The following is a 26,605-nucleotide window of genomic DNA, read 5'->3' as shown; positions in this document are numbered from 1 at the left end:
GTCATCTCAAAATCATATTCCTTCACACCGAAGTTGGCTAATATTTTTTCCTTGTAAAATCTCACTTTCTACCCTGAACTACTGTCAAAAATTGGAGGCACACAAAGATTTATCTCCCCAAGAGTTGCCCAACTCGTGAGACGGAACCCATGCACAAACTTGATATTGCATGGCAAGAAGGGTTCTTCTGGCATCAATCCATCATACCAAGACTCATTCACCAGTCTACAAATGGTGACACATGACGAGTCACTTTAGTGAGTTTTCACACTTGGGATTGTGCATACTGATATCAGCCTTGAGTATGATTGATCCCTCATGGAATCCCAATACATAAAAATCTCATCAAGCGGTTCTTGTAGAAGTATCATGTCTACAGCAGACACAGCATATGTGCACTCAGTACAGCTATAGATAGACCCTACCAGGCAAGTGGGGTGATGAATCCAAGAATTTCTCGCCATACAAATTCAATACAGGCTGTAAGTCACATCACAACCACTGGGTGGCCACATAGAGGCGGAAACAACGTATACATCTCCTGACAGAGTATCTCAAACTCGTGTTTTTTTTTCAAAAAGGGAGATCATACACTACTTAGATGTCAAGTCATAAGACAATCATGTCATATGTCAAGAAACAGACATTCTGCAAAGGGTGATGGATGGAACAATGAATAAGTGTAAAGTAGGACAGCATTTTTCCAACCAGTTTAATTCCATCTAACTTGAAAATCAACACATTCTGCAAATCTTGGTACTTCTTCCCTAATACATTTTATTCATATACTGTATTTTATATCCAGGCTATTTTTAACTGTATATATTTTACTAAAAGTCCTGAAACTTTCTTTTCTGAAATCTAAAGTAAGTTCATATCCTAGAATGTCATTAGGTGGCAGTAGAAGCAAATGGAGAAAATCCCTCAGACGTCACCATTAGATTCTGTTTTTCACCGTTCACTCGCTCAGTATCTGATAATACGTTGCTCTCTAGTTGTCATCTGGCCGTACATAGTCAGACTCTTATTTAACCCAATGTTTCAGTATTTACTATCCACATGGGTCTGAAAACGCCTCAGGATAGTTATAAGCGTCACTACAAGAACTGAACATAGTCCGGAGGGGACAACAGATATAGTGAGATGTAGACATCTATAAACTACTGCTCCCATCTCATTAGTTCACTTTTCTGCTAATGTAATATCAAACTGTTTACATAAGAGTGAGATACAGTGATAAAGGCAAACATCGCCGATGTGTAGCAACTTCCCTAGAGGTCTTCAATATGTTGCCCCCTGTCACGGCCTATATGTACTAGAAGTCATTTTCTGTTACATTTAAAAGTATTAGGTAGATTTTTGTTATGCTGTTAATAGTTAAAAGTGCAAACTTATATTAGACAGTCTTAACCCCTTCTCAACATCGGCCATACATGTATAGTAGACTTGAAGCATGGCGGTTGCTCAGGAGCTGAGCAGGTACCATAGCTACCTTGTAGAACAGTTAGGGCTACTAGGAACCAATCTATAAAACACAGTGTAGAACACTGTCAGGGTTCCTAGGAAACTATCTATAAAACATAGTGTAGAACATTGTCAGGTCTCCTAGGAACCTATCTATAATACATAGTGTATGACACTGTCAGGGCTCCTAGGAACCTACCTATAAAACATAGTGTAGAACACTGTCAGGGCTCCTAGGAACCTATCTATAAAACATAGTGTATAACACTGTCAGGACTCCTAGGAACCTATCTATAAAACATAGTGTATAACACTGTCAGGGCTCCTAGGAACCTACCTATAAAACATAGTGTAGAACACTCTTAGGGCTACTAGGAACCTATCTATAAAACATAGTGTATAACACTGTCAGAACTCCTAGGAACCTATCTATAAAACATAGTGTATAACACTGTCAGGGCTCCTAGGACCTATCTATAAAACATAGTGTATAACACTGTCAGGGCTCCTAGGAACCTATCTATAAAACATAGTGTAGAACACTCATAGGGCTACTAGGAACCTATCTATAAAACATAGTGTATAACACTATCAGGACTCCTAGGAACCTATCTATAAAACATAGTGTATAACACTGTCAGGGCTCCTAGAACCTATCTATAAAACATAGTGTATAACACTGTCAGGGCTCCTAGGAACCTATCTATAAAACATAGTGTAGAACACTGTCAGGGCTCCTAGGAACCTATCTATAAAACATAGTGTATAACACTGTCAGGGCTCCTAGGACCTATCTATAAAACATAGTGTATAACACTGTCAGGGCTCCTAGGAACCTATCTATAAAACATAGTGTATAACACTGTCAGGACTCCTAGGAACCTATCTATAAAACATAGTGTATAACACTGTCAGGGCTCCTAGGACCTATCTATAAAACATAGTGTATAACACTGTCAGGGCTCCTAGGAACCTATCTATAAAACATAGTGTAGAACACTGTCAGGGCTCCTAGGAACCTATCTATAAAACATAGTGTAGAACACTGTCAGGGCTCCTAGGACCTATCTATAAAACATAGTGTATAACACTGTCAGGGCTCCTAGGAACCTATCTATAAAACATAGTGTAGAACACTGTCAGGGCTCCTAGGAACCTATCTATAAAACATAGTGTATAACACTGTCAGGGCTCCTAGGAACCTATCTATAAAACATAGTATATGCCACTGTAAAGACTCCTAGGAACCTATCTATAAAACATAGTGTAGAACATTGTCAGGGCTCCTAGAAAACTATCTATAAAACATAGTGTATGACACTGTCAGGGCTCCTAGGAACCTATCTATAAAACATAGTGTAGGACACTGTCAGGGCTCCTAGGAACCTATCTATAAAACATAGTGTATGACACTGTCAGGGCTCCTAGGAACCTATCTATAAAACATAGTGTATAACACTGTCAGGGCTCCTAGAAACCTATCTATAAAACATAGTGTATAACACTGTCAGGACTCCTAGGAACCTATCTATAAAACATAGTGTAGAATACTGTCAGGGCTCCTAGGAACCTATCTATAAAACATAGTGTAGAACACTGTCAGGGCTCCTAGGACCTATCTATAAAACATAGTATATAACTCTGTCAGGACTCCTAGGAACCTATCTATAAAACATAGTGTAGAACACTGTCAGGGCTCCTAGGAACCTATCTATAAAACATAGTGTAGAATACAGTCAGGGCTCCTAGGAACCTATCTATAAAACATAGTGTATAACACTGTCAGGGCTCCTAGGAACCTATCTATAAAACATAGTGTATAACACTGTCAGGGCTCCTAGGAACCTATCTATAAAACATAGTGTATAACCCTGTCAGGACTCCTAGGTACCTATCTATAAAACACAGTGTATGACACTGTCAGGGCTCCTAGGTACCTATCTATAAAACATAGTGTAGAATACAGTCAGGGCTCCTAGGAACCTATCTATAAAACATAGTGTATAACACTGTCAGGGCTCCTAGGAACCTATCTATAAAACATAGTGTATAACACTGTCAGGGCTCCTAGGAACCTACCTATAAAACATAGTGTATAACCCTGTCAGGACTCCTAGGTACCTACCTATAAAACACAGTGTATGACACTGTCAGGGCTCCTAGAAGCCTATCTATAAAACATAATATGTCCTGTGACTGGGCCAACAGTGGTCAGGTGGGCACGCCAATCATCATGATGTCATAACACTCAGTGTACCCATGTCACCACTGGTGTCTGATTCATAGGCCTCAGCCATGACCTTACTCTCATGACGTTCACAGGAGAGTGCCATACGTTACAAGGACACCTAAAAAGGGAGAGGGAAGGTGAGTATGAATGTTTTTTTTAATTTTTTTCACCTCACTTGGGTCTCCACCAATTATACTCTCTCCAAACAAACAATTTAGAATATTTGGATTAAACCTGGCTCGGTACGAGTTGGCTCACCCATCTCTCATTACAAATTTCGTAAATTCATATGAGTCCTATAATAACTAATTCTTCTGTGATATTTCATTTTCTTTAATGTTACGAGTTGCAGGTTATTCTGAATTTTCTTACACGCACTATATATCAATCTTCTCAGCTCCTCCTGCTCTATAACATGTTATATACAATTTGTGTAGAATTGTTATGGTGATGGGTTCCTTTGCTTTTGTCACTAATGATTTCAAACGAAAGACAAATTCCCTTTTTGTTTTTGGATCATTGTTTTCTCGATAGAAATAATGGATTCCTCTAAAGCTAGTTTAAAAGTTCCAACATTAAACAATATATTTTACCTTTATGGTTCATATCTAGAAATCTCACTTTTACGATTAAGTGTCCTTTATTTTAGTAGTTTTCTTCATTTGACAATAAATTCCTGAGACGCCATTGAACAGGACAGTTTTCTGACACCCTGACTGGTAATCACAGTCTATGAGTTTCCACAAGCCTTTTATGATTTAATATTATTTCGGAAAAAAATAAAATAAAATAAGCGTGTTCTACCTTCATGGGTACCTCTGACCATCGATGATACCTTTGGAAGATTTGTGAGTTCAATTAGTTGAAGGTGTCTGAGCCAGCGAATGCCAAGTGAAAGATCCCACGGGATGGGCATGGCCTGTTTATAAAATGTCAGCTGCAAAGGGAAGAGAGAACATTTGTTATTAGGTTATAATTCTCGGAAATATTTAGTTGTTTTCAGAAAATTTTGGCCCTGTGATGCTTCAATGCTGTCAATTGTCTGCAAACTGTGACTTAGATTTTGCAACATATCAAAAAGTCAAAAAAGGTAAAAAAAAAAAAAAAAAAAGGCAAGTGTAGAATTAATCATCTATCTATCTATCTATCTATCTATCTATCTATCTCCTATCTATCTATCTATCTATCTATCTATCTATCTTTGAATCTATCTATCTATCTATCTATCTATCTATCTATCTTTGAATCTATCTATCTATCTATCTATCTATCTATCTATCTTTGAATCTATCTATCTATCTATCTATCTATCTATCTATCTATCTATCTATCTATCTCTCATCTGTCTATCTATCTATCTATCTATCATCTATCTACAGTATCTATCTATCTATAGTATCTATCTATCTATCTATCTATTATCTATCTATCTATCTATCTATCTATCTATCTATCTATCTATCTATCTTTGAATCTATCTATGGATCTATCTATCTATCTATCTATCAATCATCTATCTATCTATCTATCTATCTATCAATCAATCAATCAATCAATCATCTATCTATCTATCTATCTATCATCTATCTATCTATCTATCTATCTATCTATCTATCATCTATGAATCTATCTATCTATCTATCTATGAATCTATCTATCTATCTATCTATCAATCATCTATCTATCTATCTATCTATCTATCTATGAATCTATCTATCTATCTATCTATCTATCTATCTATCTATCTATCTATGAATCTATCTATCTATCTATCTATCTATCTATCTATCTATCTATCTATCTATCTATCTATCTATCTATCTATCTATCTATCTATGAATCTATCTATCTATCTATCTATGGATCTATCTATCTATCTATCTATCTATCTATCTATCTATCTATCTATCTATCATCTATCTATCTATCTATCTATCTATCTATCTATCTATCTATGAATCTATCTATCTATCTATCTATCAATCAATCATCTATCTATGAATCTATCTATCTATCTATCTATCTATCTATCTATCTATCTATCCATCCATCCACCCACCCATTATATGTAATATTGGACTCTGAGAACTAAAACAATACGAAATTTTAGGTAGCCATTTACTAGCTGACAGTATGTGTTTCCTGCAGCATATGGGGCATTGTTCAAGTAGCAATTCCAATACAGATCTAGTTTTGTCTTTGTAACTGACTCTGACTCTGCTAAAGTCCAACCAACTTTGCAGCAGGCTCTGTTAAGTGAATTGGACTCTCAGAACTCTCAGAACACAGCAATTCCATAATATGCCAAGGTATTGGTCTCGGACAGCAACAAGTATGTGAAGTGTGAAACTGAGCTCTCTGACCCGGTCCATGTTTGATTGGGCAGAGCTCAGAAACCCATCCCCTTGCCCACCCCTGCTTGATACCACCCACTTGACAGTAGACAGCTCAATTGCTTTATCAGGCACCAGGCATTGTTTGTTTAGGAATGGTGGAGACTAGAGAAAAAATTGTAACTGCACCAGAATCCAAGGAGAGGCACCTATCAAAGGATGCCAAAAGCTAGAGTTGGTTTTGTTGGTGAAAGATCTTCTTCAAGGCAGTAATATTTAACCTTTAATCTCAAGGGAAACATGGAAATAAAAAAAATAAAAAATCACTTTATTGGGAAGTCATACACCTACCCAATCCCAAATGTCTAAACCAACATTGGTTTGGCTATGTTTCCAATATAGGACATTGATATCATCTTCCTGAGATCTCAGTTGTTTCAATTGTTAAGCAACATTAACTTTCTAGATCACAAGACTTACATCTGGCATCTTCAGGATGGTATCATAAGTGTCTTGAGACGTGGCTGCCACTCTTAAGGTGGCCTGGTGAGATGGATTGGAATGGTGACTTTCTGAGAATCCCATTAGGTATGCTGCACCAGGAACAAATCTCATAAGACTGTATGAATATGGAAATTTCTAAAGTTAGATTTATGTCCATAGAAACCTAAGTAAAACAGAGACCCGGTAATAGTTCACTTACCTGCCAGCTGTACTCTTCAGCCAGCTTGGTAGCCTCTTCCACTGCCAAGAGAGTTGCGCTGCGGGAGCTCCAGCTAGTGTCCCTGTAGAGAGTTGACCTACGACTTTATAGTCTTGACAGTTTGCACCCCATCTCAACATTGCCTGCAAAATTCATCAGAAAAAAGTCCCACTGTATAAACATAGATCATAGATCATATTACATTCACTACTCCCTCATATAGTGGAGCTGCAACTCGGTCCTAGTCACTCTGTCTACATGTCTGCTAGATCATATTACACTCATTACTCCTTCATATAGTGGAGTTGCAACTCAATCCCAGTCACTCTGCCTACATGTCTGCTAGATCATATTACACTCACTACTCCCATAGTGGAGCTGCAACTCGGTCCCAGTCACTCTGCCTACATGTCTGCTAGATCATATTACACTCACTACTCCTTCATATAGTGGAACTGCAACTTGGTCCCAGTTACTCTGTCTACATGTCTGCTAGATCATATTACACTCACTACTCCCTCATATAGTGGAGTTGCAACTCTGTCCCAGTCACTCTGTCTACATGTCTGTTAGGTCATATTACACTCACTACTCCCTCATATAGTGGAACTGCAACATGGTCCCAGTTACTCTGTCTACATGTCTGCTAGATCATATTACACTCACTACTCCCTCATATAGTGGAGTTGCAACTCAGTCCCAGTCACTCTAACTACATGTCTGTTAGGTCATATTACACTCACTACTCCCTCATATAGTGGAACTGCAACTCCGTCCTAGTCACTTTGTCTTCATGTCTGCTAGATTATATTACAATCATTACTCCTTCATATATCGGAGTTGCAACTCAGTCCCAGTCACTCTGTCTACATGTCTGCTAGATCATAGTACACTCACTACTCCTTCATATAGTGGAACTGCAACATGGTCCCAGTTACTCTGTCTACATGTCTGCTAGATCATATTACACTCACTACTCCTTCATATAGTGGAACTGCAACTTGGTCCCAGTTACTCTGTCTAAATGTCTACTAGATCAGAATACACTCACTACTCCCATAGTAGAGCTGCAACTCGTTCCCAGTCACTCTGCCAACATGTCTGCTAGATCATATTACACTCATTACTCCTTCATATAGTGGAATTGCAACTCAGTCCCAGTCACTCTTTCTACATGTCTGCTAGATCATATTACACTCACTATAGTCATATAGTGGAGCTGCAATTCGGTCCCAGTCACTCTGCCTACATGTCTGCTAGATCATATTACACTCACTACTCCCTCATATAGTAAAGCTGAAAATCAGCCCCAGTCACTCTGTCTACATGTCTGCTAGATCATATTACACTCACTATTCCTTCATATAGTGGAGCTGCAACTTGGTCCCGGTCACTCTGTCTACATGTCTGCTAGATCATATTACACTCCCTCATCTTCCTCTCTCACATAGCAGAAACTTTGTGCTTAAACATGTGTTAGGCTGCATTCACACAGAGTAACGCCAGGCGTCATTTGTGTGTAATTTGTGTGTCTTTTACGGCCGTCATAAAACGTTTACATAGAGTTCTATAGGAAAAGACGGCTGTCATTTACAGCCGTCATTTACGGCCGTCATTACAATGACGGCCGTAAATGACGGCTGTAAATGACGGCCGTCTTTTCCTATAGAACTCTATGTAAACGTTTTATGACGGCCGTAAAAGACACACAAATTACACACAAATGACGCCTGGCGTTACTCTGTGTGAATGCAGCCTTAGTGCTTCTTTAAGATGTTACACTTTAATTCATGATAGATTTTTCAAAAGAAAGTTTTACATTAGAGTTTGCCCACACAAGTTTCTTACCGAGGCTTTATGGAATCCAGAAACAGAGGCGTCAAAACATGTCTTCCATGAACTTTTATGATCCAGAGGGACTGCGATGGCCTGTGCTTTCAACTTAACTGGATCAATGTAAGCCGTGGTTTGGATTCCTATGCGCTGGGCATTACTCATGAAAGATTTCACCAGAAGAATGGCCATAGCGGGACTTCCACTAGACAAGTTCTGCAGAAAGACAGTCACAAAATGAAATCAGTTACTTTATGTGCAAGCATTTTAATCGATTAACTGTTACAATCCAGAGAAAAGTTTTTGAATTCGGCTCCTTATGTGAGATGTGGCCTGCATTAATAAAATATTATAGGGATATTAAAGGGATTTTCCTGACTACCAATATTGAAGGGTAAATTGCTGGATATCTGACAACTGGAACCCACATCAGTCAACTATTCCCTGCATCAGAGGCAGAGAGAATGGAGCAGGAAGCAGATAGCTCCGTTCTGTGTGTAGTGGCCACACTGAGTTACTGCAGCTTAGGTCTTATTCAAGTGAATGGGAGCTGATTTGCAGTACCATTGTCTGGCCACTACACATAGAATGGTGCTGTCTGCATGTATTTATGTTGCAGTGGTAAGATACGGTATTGGCTATGGGATATCCAGAAACGTATGGGGAGTATTAACATGATGGGTTCCAAACCTCATATGGCGCGGAGCTCATTTCACTGCTGCTGCTGCTGCTACTACTACTACTGCTGCTGCTGCTGCTCGGTGGCTTCTATAATACAACAGAAACAAATTCTGAGTTAGAAACATCAAGATGTAATAAAGTTTCCTATCAGTGAATAGACAGGAGGAAGCATGTGCACACAAGTATCAATCAAAGAGAACCAGCCGAGCAAGATGGGACTGAAGTTAGCCAGAATATTTGCGTAGGACTCCTTGTGGATGCAAAATAAAATAACTATGGTACCCTTCCTTTTACCGAGATTTCAATGTTCCGATTCCATGTTTACATCAATTTGGCAATAAGGTTACATCGATAAAGTGTTACATCTTCTGCTGAAGATCTTGATTCTTCTAAAGACTAAAGCTGACCTTACACTACAGTTGTATCTCCAAGTGGTCTCCAATACTCTCCCTCCTATATTTCGTCAAACATCGCTCAACCCATTGTAAAGAGTGCTACCAGACACCTATGAAACCACTTAAATCATGACATCACTGGTTAGCTATGAAACTGAAAACCAAACTTGGTCAATTTAGTGTCCTCCAGATAATAGATACCTTTGACTATTTCTACATGAAGGTCTAAAATAGCTTGCCGAGTGATTTCCAGATCCTGTTGATATGAGCAAGATTTACCAAAATTGTCTAATGTTGAGGACCAGTTTAAGTTTCCCATTATAAAACAGTACCACTGGAGAAGTCCTCTCATCTCATCTTTGTTCCATGTCCTCCATCTTGGTTCAGCCACTCATGCAGCTGACCTATTATTTACCAGTTGTGCTCACCAGTCCTCCGAGGTTACTATATAGTCCTATGCAAAGATCTCATTACGTACCAGAAGTTTAGATGTTGACCAAAACTTAGAAGTGACAATTTGAGGAGCAAAAAGTTCCTGCAGAAGAAAAGGAAAAACATAAAAATAAACACATTAATATAAAAAGTAATAATTGTAATAATTATATTATCCATATCATTACCATGTACTTGGATGATTTCCTGGAATGGATCGCATCACAATTGGTGCAATTTTTAGGATTTGGAAATGTTTTTGTATTTTTTCTTATAGTTTTCCAGTGGACTTTCTGGTTCCTTGTGTGGTCATTTTTCTGTTTTTTATTTACATCATCATCCTCAGTTCCTTTGTCCCAGTGTTTCTTAGGAGTCTGTGTCTTCTCATTGTCATGTATTTTTTTATTTACACTTCTTTTTTCACTACTTTGCCTTCTAGGATCTTTCTTGGAGTTGGCCATTTGCATGCTTTGACTACTACTCTCACTACTACTACTACTACTACTACTACGTTGTGATCTACGCCAGCAAGTACAATGACATTTTCCATCCTTTGATTCATAATGGTCGCCTTCTTGATGAGGGTGTTTTTCAGTGTCATGTTGCTCTTTCGGGCCACGATTCTTTTGCCGGTTGTCCTCTTCTCGTTCATTTCGATCTTTAGGCTGACCTTTGTAATGATGGTCATCCTCTTCCTTTATATGTTGGGGTTTGTGTTGCTGTTTACAGTTTACTGCCTCATCTGTTTGGCCACCTTTTGCTTCACGATGGCCATCTGCTTGATGAGGGCGTTTTTCAGTCTTGTGATGCTCTTTCTGGTCACAATTCTTGTTTCGATTGTCCTCTTCTCCTTCATTTCGATCTTTATGTTGATCTTTGTAATGATGGTCATCCTCTTCTTTTCCATGTTGGGTTTTGTGTTGCTGTTTACAGTTTACTGCCTCATCTGTTTGGCCACCTTTTGTTTTTTGATTGCCACCTACTTGATGGGGGTGTTTTCCAGTGTCATGTTGCTCTTTTGGGCCATGATTCTTTTGCCTGTTGTCCTCTTCTCTTTCATTTCGATCTTTATGTTGATCTTTGTAATGATGATCGTCCTCTTCTTTTCCATGCTGGGTTTTGTGTTGCTCTTTACATTTTACTGCCTCATCTGTTTGGCCACCTTTTGATTTTTGATGGCCACCTGCTTGATGGGCTTGTTTTCCAGTGTCATAATGCTCTTTCTGGCCACGATTCTTCTGCCGGTTGTCCTCTTCTCTTTCATTTCGATCTTTATGGTGATTTTTGTAATGATGACCATCCTCTTCTTTTTCAGGCTGAGGTTTGTGTTGACAATTACAGTTTCCTACCTTATCTGTTTGACCATCTTTTGATTCTTGATGGCTACCTTCTTGATGAGGCCGTTTATCAGTATTGCGCTGCTCTTTCTGGTCATGAAACTTGTGTTGTTTGTCCTCTTCTCGTTCATTTCGATCTTTATGTTGGTCTTTGCAATGACAGCCCTCCTGCTCTCCTTGTGGATGCTGGATTTTGTCTTGATGTTTATTATCTGATGTCTCATCTCTTTGCCTTGCTTTTCTCAGATTTTTTGGGTGATGCTGATGTCCTTCACATTCTTCCAAGCTCTTGTGATCATGTCCTTCATGGTGAACTACATGATGATGACTTTTATCTTGAGTGTTAGGTGGATTCTTGTTTTGTCCCATTTGGTGGAGGCCTTTTTGGTTACTCTCATATACTTCACGATCATGGCTCTTGTGATTTTTATCATGCTCCACTTGCCCATGTTGATTCTTGGTATGTGTTTGTTGTATTTTTGGCCAACACTTGCAATGAATTTCCATTTCTTTCTTTTTATTATGGTGATCTTTCGGTTCATGTATTTCTCCTTCATGGTGTCCTCTTGAATGGTGGGCTTGTCGAGATTCATCTTTGTGCTTCTGATGGCGTTTGTTTTGATGATTTTGTCTATGCATTATTTTTGGTTTATGCTCCCCTTCTTGGTTAGATTCATGATCAAATGCAACAGATGATGAAGAATTTCCAGACTTAGATAAGCTTTCATTAGATGAAGTACTCGTGGTATTTGTTAAATCACCCTGATAGAAAAAAAAAACATTAAATATGGCTGCTATATGTCTTATATTGTAATAAATACAGTACCATGTCATGAACCTCAGATCTATCTATCTATCTATCTATCTATCTATCTATCTATCTATCTATCTCATATCTATCTGTCTATCTATCTATCTATCGTCAAAATCTCATTATCTATCTATCTATCTATCTATTTGGTTTCTTTCCCAAAAACAGTTTTTATTGCAGCAGACAAGCTTACAGGTACAGGCAGTACTGGTCAGAAGCTCAGCATGTCAAAATAAACAAATGAAAATAAAGACCTACGCCTGTCCGGCGGCTTACTAAATGATTTCTTCCCTCACTAACCAGGGGGTTAGCCTACTGCTGACCTCCTAACAAAACAGGGTTTACAAGTAAACAAGGGGTACACATACCCGGCACTTTAACAGCGTCCTTTTGGCAAAGCTTTCTCAGGCTGGTTGACTGTGTCAGTGTTTCAGTCTCTCTCCTCTCTCTCTCACTAACCAGCACACCTGTGCTACTTACAGAGCTCTGCTGGTCTGTTTCCAAGCCTGGAATGGATTGCCCTGCAGGACTGGCCCGAACTTTACTCCAGTTCGGGAACCACAAGCTAAACGCCTGTGCATACTGCAACAGTCTTGGGGAAAAATAGCGGTTCTCCCACACTATACCTCTCTCCACTTCACACTATCTATCTATCTATCTATCTATCTATCTATCTATCTATCTATCTATCTCTATTGATCTGCTTACTTAGTATAATGAACTATTCCATACCTCTTCCAACATTGCATCATCACTACTGAGAATCTTCTTCAGCTTTGAAAGAGCCATGTGCTCTATTGGGTTTTCCAACTTGTGCGTTTCCCCATCAGTTCTCCGTACATTTACTGAACGCACCATTTTCATCGCTGCCCCGGGCCCTGCTTGAAATTCTATTTGTATTTTCTCGACTGAGGCATCCGCGTGCGCTAAAAAAAAAAATGAGAGCACTTACTAGTTTAATTATTGAAGAGCCTGAAATTCAATACACCTTTGTACGAGTCTGTTTGGCATAAAAGCAAATCTCTTGAAAATGAGGTATTTTGGTTCTAAGTCGCTGCTCCACTCTGTGTACTTTCTAACTCACGTTAAACTTTGCCATAATTACTTTGCATCTAATTATCTTGCATTAAATTGCAGGGTATTAAGCAAATGGATTTATTACTAATTTTGTTAGTGAAGTCTGTTACCTCGAGCGCCTCGGAAACGCCTATGCGAGAAAAATTGCTTAGATATCCTAAATACATAGCGGCTAATCTATAAATCTACTTTCTAGAATATGAAAGTCTTACTTTAGCTATGCTTCTTATGATAACACCGTATATCCGTCATTAGAAACACATTAAATATGGTCTTACTTGAAGAATGAAGGTAAATTTATCAAGGTAATTCCAAGTTTTCAGAATTGAAAGAGTAGCTATAGAATAAATTCATGTCTACTGCATCTATTTTGACCCCTTTCCACACTGACGTTGCGGAAAAGCTGGATTTTTTGAGCCAAACCCAGGAGTTACTAAAAAAGGAATGGGCAATATAAAGGAAACTCACTTCTTGTGAGGATAAATCCACTTTTGTATGTATCATTACTGGATTATATAGGGTCAGGGGATAATCGTACACATCAGGGAGAGTGTTTGCCTACATACATACATTGCAGGAATGACTTGTAAGTCTCCGTACTGCCTATGTAGGCACACACTCTCCCTGATGTGTACGATTATCCCCTGACCCTGGTCTATAGTCTCTCACGCTGCCAAATCAGTATCCCTGCGCTATGCTGAGGAGGCCCAATAGGCCGAAACAGCGCTGTCCATAGCTGGGAATCTGTTCCTTTTGGGATAGAAATACTAATTTGCCAATTAAATCCACATCATGATTAAAAAGACTTTGTCATGCATGATGTTAAGGATGCTGCCCTCTAGAGGGCGGCGTACAGAGTGCACTGTTCTCCTAATTACATCCTGGAAAATAGATTTGCATATTTTCGACCCTGGATTATATAGTTCACCAATAGGAACCGAAGGCTCTCAAATCCCAGGTATAATGTGCTCCTCCTCAAAGATACAATGAACACCTTTGATTTGTTAAACCAGGCTTTTATTAGATAATGCGTTTCGGGGCACACTTGCATCTAAAGTAAATGCACCACTTCATCAGATCTATACAACAATCAAAAAACAAAGTTCCGGCTCCTGGAAAAAAGAACGGACATGCTCATTCTTCAGGCCGATTTGAATAGCAAATCCGCCTGAAGACACACCCTCCTCCCGACTAGGCCCATTCATTGGGCCTAATCCGGAGCAAAGTGCACGACTGGATGCCGATGCACTGCATCGGCATCCAGTCATGGCTACCCATTTTTTGGTCCGGGAACTGAGACGGCCTCCGCCTCAGTTTCCGGACCAAAAAACCCTGTGTGCAATCAGCCTAAGATGGTCTGTAGTCAGCGCCGCACCTCCCATGAGGCGACCTGAAGGGAGCGCTTCAGGCGGCGCTATGTCAGGACCCCAGGGTGGGCGGCATTTTTGATTACCTTAGCCAGTCCAGGACAAGCTGTCCTGGACTGGCTTAGCACCGAGCGGTGGTTTGGGGAGGCCACTGGAGCAGCGCTGCTCCAGCATCCTCCCCTCACGCTCAGGCAGAGAGCAGGTCATCTCCGTGCCTGCTCTCTGCCTATGAACGGCGCTAAGCCCCGCCCCCTTCACACCGCCACGCCCCTTTGCTCGGCCACGCCCCTTCGCTCCACCCCCTCCTCGGGGGTGGGGGGCAGGTTTCTGTAGTTCGCCTCGGGCGGCAAAAGGGGTAGGTTCACCCCTGTCTGTAGTTGACCCTCTTTTCTGCTCAATCCCCTCCAGATTTTTGTTGCAAAATCTGCAACAAAAAAAGCTATATTTTTCGTTAATATGTCGTGGTAAAACATGACAAGGTAAAAGCTGACAACTTTACATTAGATTACCTACCTGGCTTAACTATGAGCTTGAAAGAATGTTCCCCGATCATATGGTAAAGGGGGCAATTTTGGGCAAAACCAGCGGTCAAGCTACTCTTCTGCCAGCAAACCTGGAAGCCAAAATGACTTGTCCGAGCACACATGGTGAAATCCTGGGAGTCGTCTTGTCGGTGCGGCTGATAGGACCAGTCTACGTTCTCTTTGCTCAGAACTTCTGCTGAAAACTTTGGCTGTGAATTGATGGAAGAGATGTCATTATTTCAAGGTATCAATATGGCATTAAATATGTTTTGAATGAAACCTGGTACTTTTTAAATGAAATCCTTCTTAAAATACGCGAAGGATCCCCCGCCGACGCTTTGTGTTTTTGTGTTAGCGAGATCTACGTTTTTTTTCGCTAAGTGCTTTTCAGTCTCTAGTTCCTTACAAGTCTATTATTATTCTCAGGAGAAAACTGAAGGTTTTGTTCATGGAGATTGATTGAAAATATGTTCTGAAAAACTTCTAAGAAACAAACCTTTGTTCCAGCTACACACGGCCCAAACCCGTATTAAATCGCCACCTACTGCTTCCTAACTGAGTTCTCAAAGTCGGTAATACGTTCCCCAAAACACTTCTCCCGAACCACGTATCATTTGTAAAAAAAAAAAAAAAAAAAAAAAAAAAAAAAGAATTTTAGATATTGCCTTAAAAATAAATCACCTACGCGAGCTCATCGACCGGGCGTCTTACGTCTAATGGGAGAGATTGGCAAATCTGGACCATCGATTGGTATCAAAATAACACACTAAGTGCATAGATAGCACTAAAATAATTCAATGTTTTCACTTTTTAAAAAAAACATTTTAACCTTTTTTTTTTTTTTTTTTTTTTTTAATTAAATCATCATCATTTTAAAGCGTAACTAAACTTTGGGGGTTTTTCTCATAAATTTATAGTGCCGGTGCAGATAATAAACTTTGTCATATAGTTTATCAAAGAAAAGTTCCTGTTTGTTCACTTATTTGTCTCCTACCTCTGATCAGAACTGTACAATAGAAGTCTATGGAGAGGAGAGGGAGAGGAAGAGGTGAGGTGCTTGAAGCAGAGAGACATCTGTACTGTAGAGAGACAGTTCTGTTTCACAACACAGCCTTCTCCTGGCTAAAGTGACTCATTTAATGCTTGGACAATCTCATATCTTGTGTCCTTCTCCTCCTTCCCCTCTCTATAGACTTCATTGTGAACTGGCACCACATGTGTATGGAGTATAGACCAAAATCAGTCAGATAAAAAGTAAAGACTGGAATATTGGTTAAAGACACAGGCATATAAAGGTGTAGTCTTGTTACCAATGATTATCACCCACTTACTTGGCACACGGTAGATAATACACAAATTGGTTGGAGTTTGACCAATGGCATCCCCAATAAATGCTAAATCGGTGCAGTGCCCATGTGTTATTGATTTTTAAGGGGTGCCGAAGGAGAAGGTTGTTTTGGTACAACCTTCAGGAGCTCACAGTTGAGCACTTGGCTTGGCGGACAGATTACACTATACGCATGCATGCTGGGCTTGGCCAAGAGTGCATGTGTTTTCAAAGGAAGAGGGGAACAAACCCTTGCAAGATAACGATGATGGCGGTTTAAGAACAAAGGTCGGATATGTCAAAATTTAACAAGTCTTCCCCCAACAATAATAAAGACAGCGCACCCCCATACACAAGATGGTTAACCAATTCTATCGCCATCTGTAATGTAAAATGACGTGGTGCTATAAAGGTAAGGGATCACGTTGTTAGGTCACTGGTCTGCCAGTCTAAATGCAAGCCTAAAAGCGAGTCTTCGTATCTCCCGCTCTGGTGGGTGGGTCCGTTTTATGACTTGGCGTAGACCATGTGCATCCTCTGTAGGACCACGTGCCTGCGCTGAACTCTATCTTGTAGAATTCAGGGATCATTTATGTCAACAAATAGATGTAAAAGATCATACATCTTGTGGGGTCAGTGGTCCAGGAAAGGGGCAGTTGCAAAATTGGATAACGTTGCCATTTTTTGCACAAAAAAACAAATTTGGACAACTATTTTTGACTTTTTTTCTGGACTTGTACACCAGAAAATTGGCACAGAAGCCATAATAATCTTCCCCATTGACTCTTCTCACTATGAGTTGCACTTCAATAGCGACAAGGGAAAGAGTTGCGCAACAGCCTCGGTCCCTATTTCCTTCTAGGCGTTGCCAAATATCCCGTTAACACAAATTACATAAGCGTAAATGTCATCTCGTGGCTCGGGCCGAGGCAGTAGGGACGCCATAAATGTAACCGTAATGACATTACTACAGTCACAATAAAGTCATTTGTACTTCCTCTTCTACCATTATTAAACATATTACTACTATATTTTTTGGAATGTCGCCCGTGAGCCCATTATCGGTCCTCCGGAGAAATATCACGTCCTAATAACAAGGGGGATTTATTGGACCTTTGTCCTTTTTAGTAACTGTAGGAGTACGAGGGTCCCTGAGAACTTCCTTCCTATTTTATTAGTACAGGTGCCCAATTATATTCATTATATTACTATTATTATGTAATCCGTGCGCGGTAGAAAGAGGTCGCGACAATTATCCCATCACAGGGAACGCCAGAGATAAGTTATACAGTAAGCCTATGCCTGGCTGGCCATGTGACGGATGTTTTTTAGCGCCACAGGGGTGCATTAAAATCAATGCATAGGAATGAGGCTGTCACTAAAACAGTCATCTTAGAATTTGACACAGAATTTGGAACTTCTCCAAGTTCCGCTTCGAAACCGTCAAAGTTCTCATTGGTTTTTGTCACGCAAAATCCGCTCCATATTCCTGCCAAATTTCTGCTTGCCAAATTCTTAGGTGGGAACTTACACTAATACCTGTTTTTGATGGTCGTGTAAATAAGACCTAAGTGTTTAAATTCCCTGCAGCGCCCCTACAGGATATATGAAGCATTACACAGTACTCAGGGAAATCAATAAGTTGTCCATGTGGGGCTTGGACACACTGGGTCCTGTGTGGAGGACTTTTCTCTCCACCGGGTTTAGTATAAAGTATCACTATCACCCCACAGTTCCCATTATTGTCTATTTTTATTCTATTTTCTGTACATGATGAAGGCGGCCATCTTGCCTGATTGTCTTCTCCCTTAGCAGCATTTAGTGATCTGCTTTACAGCAGGGTCATGGCCATAGGTGGCAATATTCTGAAGCCAACTCATTGAAATTTATGGGAGACATTTCTTGAGATGCTCTGTGCAGGTTGGGGGGGGGGGGGGAGATAAGATGTGATATTATCTATTACCAGTAGTAGATATAATGGGTCAGTGGTGTTAACTTCTATTGTAATCCTGTTTGTATATTATTATGTGACTGCTGCAAGGAAAACTTTTGAAATTGTCAAGTATCATTAGGCTTAGTGGCCAGCAGGATATTGCACTTTTACCCAAATATACACATTGGCAAGGAAAATGCCAAAGCGTAATTTTCTGACAACACTTTCCCTATAACTAATACCACCCAGTATTCTATTTATGCATTTCCAGGAGGAATAATACACAGACAGTAAAACGAATTCTGGGAAGAAATGTTTCCGAATTGTTATTTAATGGGGAATCCAAGTATTCAGTATTATGTCAGTCAGGCGATCGGTCCTCTTTAAGACTGCAGTAGTTCTAACTAACCAAGTTATGGGTAAACCAAGTGCAAAATGGAATAAAGCGGAGCCCCTGAGACAATGGCACCATTGCAAATCATAAGCAATTGCTCGCCTCTGTATTCCATCACCACTTGCCGAGCAGCTCATCCCTAGCGTTGGCTTGTTCTAAATCACCCAGATATGTTGAAGCACAATGTAAAAATGTTTGCTTTGCTCTTCGTAGCCCCGGCTGCCTTGATCCCAGTCTAAGCAATATACATATGATTAACTGCAGGCAAGCTTGAAAAAGCGGGAGTCTATATTTTTCTATAAGACAGAGTGAATCCCAACGGTGAAAAGTACATTTCTGGGATGATAGTGAATTCTCTTTACCTCGGTCCTTGGCGTGTCCCCCGCTGACAAGTCTCTTGGATTAAAGGTCTGTTTCAGTACATTTGGTTCTGTTCCAGCAGCTACAACCGGAGTCATTTTAGCAGCAGCTAAATCCTCCGCATTTCTTGTTATAGCGAATGCCTTTGACCTGAACATAAAATATTGCATTGCTGATCTTAAAGAAATATTTGGAAGAGTTGTTGCAAATAGATAGAGCTTTGTTGTTCGCGCTGTTTATGGGATTTTTGAACTTTTTGAAGGTGACTGCACTTTTATTTGTGCTCGAGAAGACGCCGTCGTCTAAGACTCTGTATTACATCAAAATATTGGATTTTAGATATATATAAAAAAAAGCATAAAAAAGAATCGCAAGGCCCCGAATCCCCATCTCCCAGGCCCTCTTTTTCCAGCTGCTTTAAAAGCTTTTCGACTATATTTTGGAACATAGTGGAAGCAACGTGTGCCCATTTAACCATAAGTGCACTGGCGAGGTGCGGCACTGATGCTGAGTCTGACTTGCAGGGGGTGTTTTATTTCCTGTCAAATTGAATTAAGGCTTCATGCACACAACAATGTGGGCTTTGCTGCCCAGGCTGCATCTTTCGATGCACAGAAATTGTGAGTTGCTAGGAAGCAACAAGTAAGTTGTATCTCCATGGATGATCTTTACAAATGAAGATACTTTGTAACTAGAGATGAGCGAGTAGTATTTGATGGAATACTACGGTGTTCGAAATACTCGTACTCGATCGAGTACCACTCGCTATTCGAATGGAAAAGTTCGATGCAGAACCAGCATTGATTGGCTGAATGCTATACAGTCGGCCAATCAACGCTGGTTCTTCTCCTACCTTTAGAAGTCTTCTCCGTGCAGCTTCCCCGCGGCGTCTTCCGGCTCTGAATTCACTCTGCCAGGCATCGGACCTGGGCAGAGCCAACTGCGCATGTCCACTTGTAGTGCGGGCATGCGCAATCGGCTCTGCCCAGGCCCGATGCCTGGCAGAGTGAATTCAGAGCCGGAAGACGCCGCGGGGACGCTGCACGGAGAAGACTTCTCGGAGGATCCAGCCCGACCCTCACTCGTGGACTTGGTAAATGTAATTTGATCGAACGTTAGCTACCCCTGAAACGAGCATTTTCCCCCCATAGACTATAATAGGGTTTGATATTCGATTCGAGTAGTCGAGCATTGAGGGGCTACTCGAAACGAATATCGAACCTCGAACATTTTACTGTTCGCTCATCTCTATTTATAACGTGTGCATGTAACTTACATTGCATTCTCCATTCTTGGGTCATTTTACACCGAACAAAGATCCAGGAACACCCACAAGACCTCCCTTTAAAGATTTGGAATACTTCCAAAAATTTGGGGGACGTGAATGTACACCCTAGGTCCCTGGACTTGCTAGATGAATGTACAGCACAATATAGCTATACTGGATGACCCCAAAAGATACTGGATCAGGGTCTCATTTTCTAGGGACTAAAAGGTTTCAGCACTATACAGGGTAGGGTAGGTTCCCACTTGCGTTGGATAACATGGACAGTTAAGGCTAAGTTACAAATTGGTGGCAGAGTCTTCATTGAGATCGGCAAAAATCGGCAGAGAGACAAGTCCTACATTGAGTTTTTTTCAGTAAGAAAATGGTGGACACTCATTATAATCAATGGGGTCCACCGGTGTCCACGTGTAACCGCTGTTTTGCCAGTCTGGTTCTCCATTGTTTGGGTCCCCCAGTGGACCTGAAAAATGGAGATCCCAGCACCGATGTGAACCTGTCCTAAAAGAAAGGTTACATGTGGCCACTGGTGTTCACCATTGACTAGTCAAATGGAGACTGTGGCTCAGACGTGAACATCTACAAATTGTGACCATTCTTTTCTTACCTTAATGCAGGTCAAATGAAAGCAACTTCACAATCACAAATATTCTTGATTAAAAAATCCTATTCTTTTCTGTACACATCACCTATGCAGTATGAGCCCGCGGTCATGTGCTGCTCCGCTTCCTCTGGCCTTACTAAGGTCCATACTTCTTTGGATTCACATACTTGGATATAATAGGCAACTAACCTTATAGATAGAACTTCATTCTCTTGTTGAACCGGAATATAATCTATTTTGAAGTGATTTTGATCCACATTAACAGCAGCTTCTACATTTCCGGGAAGAAGCATGTTGACCTGTGTTCGGAGTTTGATTCCGGCCTGGATGAGTTCGGTATTCACCCCAAACATGAATACAATATCCTTAGTCATGCTAAATGATGGGGACAAAAAAGTTACATTCTATTGGTATTTTACTATTTGAGTATTGGATGTTCCTGCCAACCCTGACACTCCAACCACCATCAGTGGTCCCTATGAAGATCTTCTAAGAAGGTCGCATTGTTAGTGGCCACTCCCTATATCTCTTGTCTGATAGCCATAATTGACTAAGACCAGGGCTAAATAATATCGCTCCAAAGTCGACATCACAAATTTCAATGCATCTCAATGATTTTGCAATAAAATCCAAACCAGTTAGATCTTGGTTGCAAGTAGAATGGGTCAAAAACACAAGACACAAATTAGCTGGCATCAGAACGGAGCCTGGTCATTGGTGCTAGAGTAGATGGGAACGGTAATTCACAAAGAGGTCAGAATTGGGTACATGAATCAATGGAGTTGATGGGATGTTTTCTTGGCACACCTTTGGTCCTCTGATACCTGTGGATGATACATATGTATTCCACAAGAATAGTTGCAGTTCTCATGGGTGTCTCTAATAAAGTGGCCTATCCTTGTAAATCTGCCTTTATCATTACACTAATAGTAGTGCATTGAAAACAAAGTATTGTACTGTAAGTACCTTAGTGAAAATTTAGAATTCAGGTTCAGGTTAGATTGTAGTAACTGGGTCAAACTTGGATCCTTTTGTTCAGGAGTGATGTGAGCTTGAGCTGTCAATTAGAAGACATCTTTAAAAACACAGTAGACTATGGACACGTGACATGGCAAAGAAAAAATAGCATATGTTAGCGGTTATATTGTTGTTATTGGTTATGTTAGCATATGTTAGTGGTTGTATTGACTTGAACTTGTGTTAAATATGTGATGGCAAGTTGTATGCTTGCATTTATTTTCAGACCACATGATATCTACATCGCAACTCTAACTCTCTTGATTCTTTCCGCGCTCTCTACAGTGTTGCCGCCTTGCCACATATTTGTCCCCCTCCCCCTGCAGACTCTGCCTGGGTTGTCTACTTTCTGTCTCCATTCACGTTGACTATGTGATCCAACCCCAATTCCCTTGCAGATTCTGCCATACTCTCTACACGGCCTGTGTCATCTTTCCTCCTACATATTGTGGGTCCTCCCCTATCTAATATACATTGTCCTGCTGAATACATCCTCCTCTCTTTATTGGTATATCTAACACTTATAGAAGAGAATGAAAGAGCAGATGATGGTCATCCCTGAAATTAACAATAGCCAGAAGCATTGTGATGTCAGATCTAAGCCAGCAGCAACATCACAACCAACCATGTGAAGGATTTCCACCAACTCTACGGCAGCAAAATGGTAGAGACTTTTTGGAAAGTCTTCATAAAACAACAGATAAGCAAAGTCAAAAGTAAAGAAGTATTCCAATGATTGACACCTCTAGTGGACCTCCAGTGGATAGGAGAATGATGGTTCAGGCCCCCTTATTGTGCCATATACTATCTTAATAGATCAGGGTCCCAGATGTGAGACAGAAATCTAGCAGATATTTATGGCATGCCATATGTTATTAGCCAAGAGACCTCTTTTTAGTGCTCATATGGTTGGCCATGGGTACAAATGGGATGATCCCACTGGTAAAGTCTGGAACTTTGGACTACCAATGGAGCACCCTTCTATTAGTCACAATGGTGAGTCACCTGACTCATCTGCATTTTTAGTAGATGGCCCATTGGTTACAATATGTCACATATTGCTTTATTTTTCATCCTATGAGACAATGGCTAGCCTCTATTCCTGGCAAAAACAACTACTCATGCAGGAGGGGGGTCTCACTATCATCACTGGTATAGCCAATGGTTGTACCTTGTAATTGAGCCCTTGTGACCGACGAGTAATACAAGCTGGTTTCCAGTGGGAGACCTACACAGGTTGGTTCCACAAGACGATTTTCACTCGATAGTAAGGATTTAGACCAATTTATATCCACACCATTTTGAAGAGCGTTTACAGCTGATCTTAATGTAGCGGACCTGCCACTGGGAAGAAACTGCACAACATGCTATATTAATTACAAGTACAATATACAGATTCTGGCAAAGTTAACCCTTGGCATATGGACATCGATCAGGGGTGAGCTATAATTCTAAACAATTGTGAACCTACTATGATGTATCATAGAATGCAGTATAGGGGAAACCTAAGCAGCTGCCCATGGATGGGTCCAAGACCTGGTTGGCTACTATACTTATTTTATTGGGTGGGAGACTCCTTTTCTGTCCTTGGTTACAAACCAAGGGTGTACTACAGATAATTCCCCGGCAAGGAATTAATGGCGAAGATTCCCCAAGATCAGCTGTTATCGCTAGGGTAAGAAGTTGACAAGTCTTGCTTTTGCTACACAGAGGTCATTGACTTTGATAGACCATGGATGACATGAGTTTCTTGTATGGCTGTTATTGGGGAGAGGTCTCCAAAACCTGGGCCACAAAGCATGCTGATCTCAGTTGTGGTTTATAAACAGGGTTCCGACAAGGGACCCCATTATTATTAGACTTACCTTGAGAATACTCTCTAGCGAGTTCTTGTTCAACGAATGATAGAAAATCTCCTGCCCAACCAACCTCAGGTACAATGATGCAACGGGCTCGGAGGATGAAATTGGTTTCCAGTCATGCAACTGTAATAAAACAATGTTTTATTGCAAAAGTGTTTAAAATTTACATGTATACGATGAAGCTTCAGATTACGTTTATGCATAAAATAGCTAAGCAGTCAGTCAATATCTGGCCACGTAAAGCGGAACACCTAAACCAGGGTTTCTAAGAAAACAGTAGCAGTCACTGTTTAAGCTTTTACAATATCAATGCCAATAGGATTTCCGTGTTGCCAAAGATGCATTACATGGGGTCATGAAGAGCAGTCAACAAGTTATATCCACAATATAAGTTAGTGAATGTTTTAACCATACGTTTTGTAAGTGACATTGGGAATATGGGTTCTCCTATCATGGGAACTTCTAGTTCAAGGGTTTAGATCTTTGACTTATAGGATGACCACCTATAGTTTTCTTCTCCTTTTGAGGACAGTTAATTTGCAAATGTTTCCCATACAGAATTTAATACTAAAGCTGCTGCGGTGATCACCTGATCTGAAAGTGCTGTAAATCAGTAGAATTTATGGTGGAAAGTTGATGTCCATGTAATACATGGAATGACCAGGTCCACCATAGCAAGAGCCACAATTGGTATTTTGCATTCTGGCTCAGAACGGGGTAAAATATTCCTCCTACAACTGTTGCAATACTAGATGATGGTAAACCACAGCTTATAAAACACTGCCTTTAAGGGGTTGCTTCCAAAACAAAAGTTCCATATCATCCATGTCTTTCCGAGTACAACACTTGCCCATTTTTATCAGTCTAACACCTGGAAATCCCGAAGAGGCATCTTCCCTGATCCACTCACCTGTGAATGGGCTGAGGTGCAATGTCAAGTAAAACCACTATACAATGTTCCGTTCCATACTTGGTACTTATCGAAGAAGACCTCATTTTAACGCTACACTCTCTTCAAATAGCTGATCTGTTGGGGTCCTGGGTGTTGATAGATATTGACAACACATCCTAAGGATAGGTCATCAGTATATAACTCCTGAAAGTCCCTTCTAGAACTGGAAGAGATGGGAATCTCTTTGGTATAGGTCAGGGGTAGGGAACCTTCGGCTCTCCAGCTGCTGTGAAACTACAACTCCCATCATGCTCCATTCACTTCCATGGGAGTTCCAAGAAAAGCAGAGCAGGTATGCATGCTGGGAGTTGTAGTTTTGCAACAGCTGGAGAGCCGTACGTTCCCTACCCCTGGTATAGGTGGTTCATGCCAAAAAAACGTAAGGAAGGACTCGCTGTCCGTTCTATAGGTTAAGGGGACAATAAAGTTCTTCTATTCCATTGGGATTTCTGTACAGAGAGCTCAGACTGTAAGATACAATTATAACATAATCATTCTCATTATTCGTGTAAATCCCCTATATACTTCAGGTATCTCGTTTTTTGACAATTAGCTTTATTTTGAGACCTTAGCAGTGAGAACTGTAATTTATTCACCACATCTTTTTATTTCTGACAGCTCTTCTAACTCCCAGTAAATTATAGCAACATGGTAATATATTTTCATGAAAATAGTTCTTATATTTTAAAGTATTTGCAACGGCAGGAGTATATAATTGGCATTGATGTATAGTTGGACTGTTTTGCAATTTGGAAAGCTGGAAATTACTGTAATACAATAGTCACATTTTGATATGCATTTGTATTATTTTCAGATTTCAGGGCAGTGTTCAGTTTTATAAAGATTGTCATTTGTCAAATGAACAATTTTCTAGAAACATTTGATCACTGGGCGGTGCGGTTGCTGTATAAAGTTTTCATAAGGACGCATACATAGGATAGTTTTTCTTTACAAAGTAGAAAAAAAAAGTCCTTGTTGGGGTACAATGAAAGTGCGATGGGCCCCAGGGCTCTAGTCTTGGGCTCAGGACAGGTCCTGGGACTGTGGAAGAACAACTGGTGCAGGGGGGCACACGGATGAAATCAGTAGGCTACTTGTACCATTCAAGTGAGGCTGTTAGCACGTACACAGTCAAATGCATGTCACCTAATACTGTGCTCAACTATCTTTATTGCTCCCATAGACCCTGACAGGAACACCAAATCTCATTCATGATCTTTGCTCCCTTCCAAATAGGGACATAAGATCAGTGGGTGCCCCAGGACCCCCAGTCATCAAACCCTTAACACCGATTCCGTGGCTTTTATGAGGGGACAAAACCTTTACAAATTTGTATTAAAAGACACTGGGAGAACTTACTAACCTATCTACACTAGTTTTCTGGTGTATATCAGTTCCTTGGGGAGCATCTTTAGTGCATAGCACTTTCTTGCACACCATTGTACATTCTGTGTCACACTAACCACTTTTTATGAAAGTTGGGGGAGCAAGGCGTAGACCAAGGAGGGCGAGGGGGGGGGGATGCCTTGGCTTGACACCTTTACTATACATATATTTACCATATATGTTTATGAGAAGAAGGAAGGAATCTCCAAGCATGTACTGAAGTAGTGCACTATATCATCCCTAGCTTTTCCTAGTCCCCCAAGTCCAGTGCCCCTGGTATGTATCCTGGAGTATGTGG

The 26,605-nt window shown here is 40.5% G+C and overlaps 1 protein-coding gene across 1 annotated transcript in view; it reads right to left on the bottom strand.

Moving 5' to 3' along the window:
• Positions 1–26,605, bottom strand: part of LOC142218476 (vitellogenin-1-like) — a 73,038-nt gene that overhangs the window by 11,679 nt on the left and 34,754 nt on the right. The window contains exons 16-29 of the mRNA XM_075287226.1: positions 23,973–24,092; positions 23,279–23,462; positions 22,057–22,147; positions 21,280–21,465; positions 19,204–19,351; positions 15,177–15,396; positions 12,952–13,145; positions 10,260–12,170; positions 10,118–10,174; positions 9,254–9,331; positions 8,579–8,779; positions 6,731–6,873; positions 6,508–6,646; positions 4,499–4,631 (exon numbers count right to left, since the gene is read on the bottom strand). Of these exons, the coding sequence (XP_075143327.1) occupies positions 4,499–4,631; positions 6,508–6,646; positions 6,731–6,873; positions 8,579–8,779; positions 9,254–9,331; positions 10,118–10,174; positions 10,260–12,170; positions 12,952–13,145; positions 15,177–15,396; positions 19,204–19,351; positions 21,280–21,465; positions 22,057–22,147; positions 23,279–23,462; positions 23,973–24,092 (3,805 nt within the window). The remainder of the gene's footprint in view (positions 1–4,498; positions 4,632–6,507; positions 6,647–6,730; positions 6,874–8,578; positions 8,780–9,253; positions 9,332–10,117; positions 10,175–10,259; positions 12,171–12,951; positions 13,146–15,176; positions 15,397–19,203; positions 19,352–21,279; positions 21,466–22,056; positions 22,148–23,278; positions 23,463–23,972; positions 24,093–26,605) is intronic.

This window comes from Leptodactylus fuscus, chromosome 9 (genome assembly GCF_031893055.1).
Source record: "Leptodactylus fuscus isolate aLepFus1 chromosome 9, aLepFus1.hap2, whole genome shotgun sequence".
Lineage (NCBI taxonomy): Eukaryota > Metazoa > Chordata > Amphibia > Anura > Leptodactylidae > Leptodactylus > Leptodactylus fuscus.
This window is presented reverse-complemented; position numbering and strand designations above follow the sequence as displayed.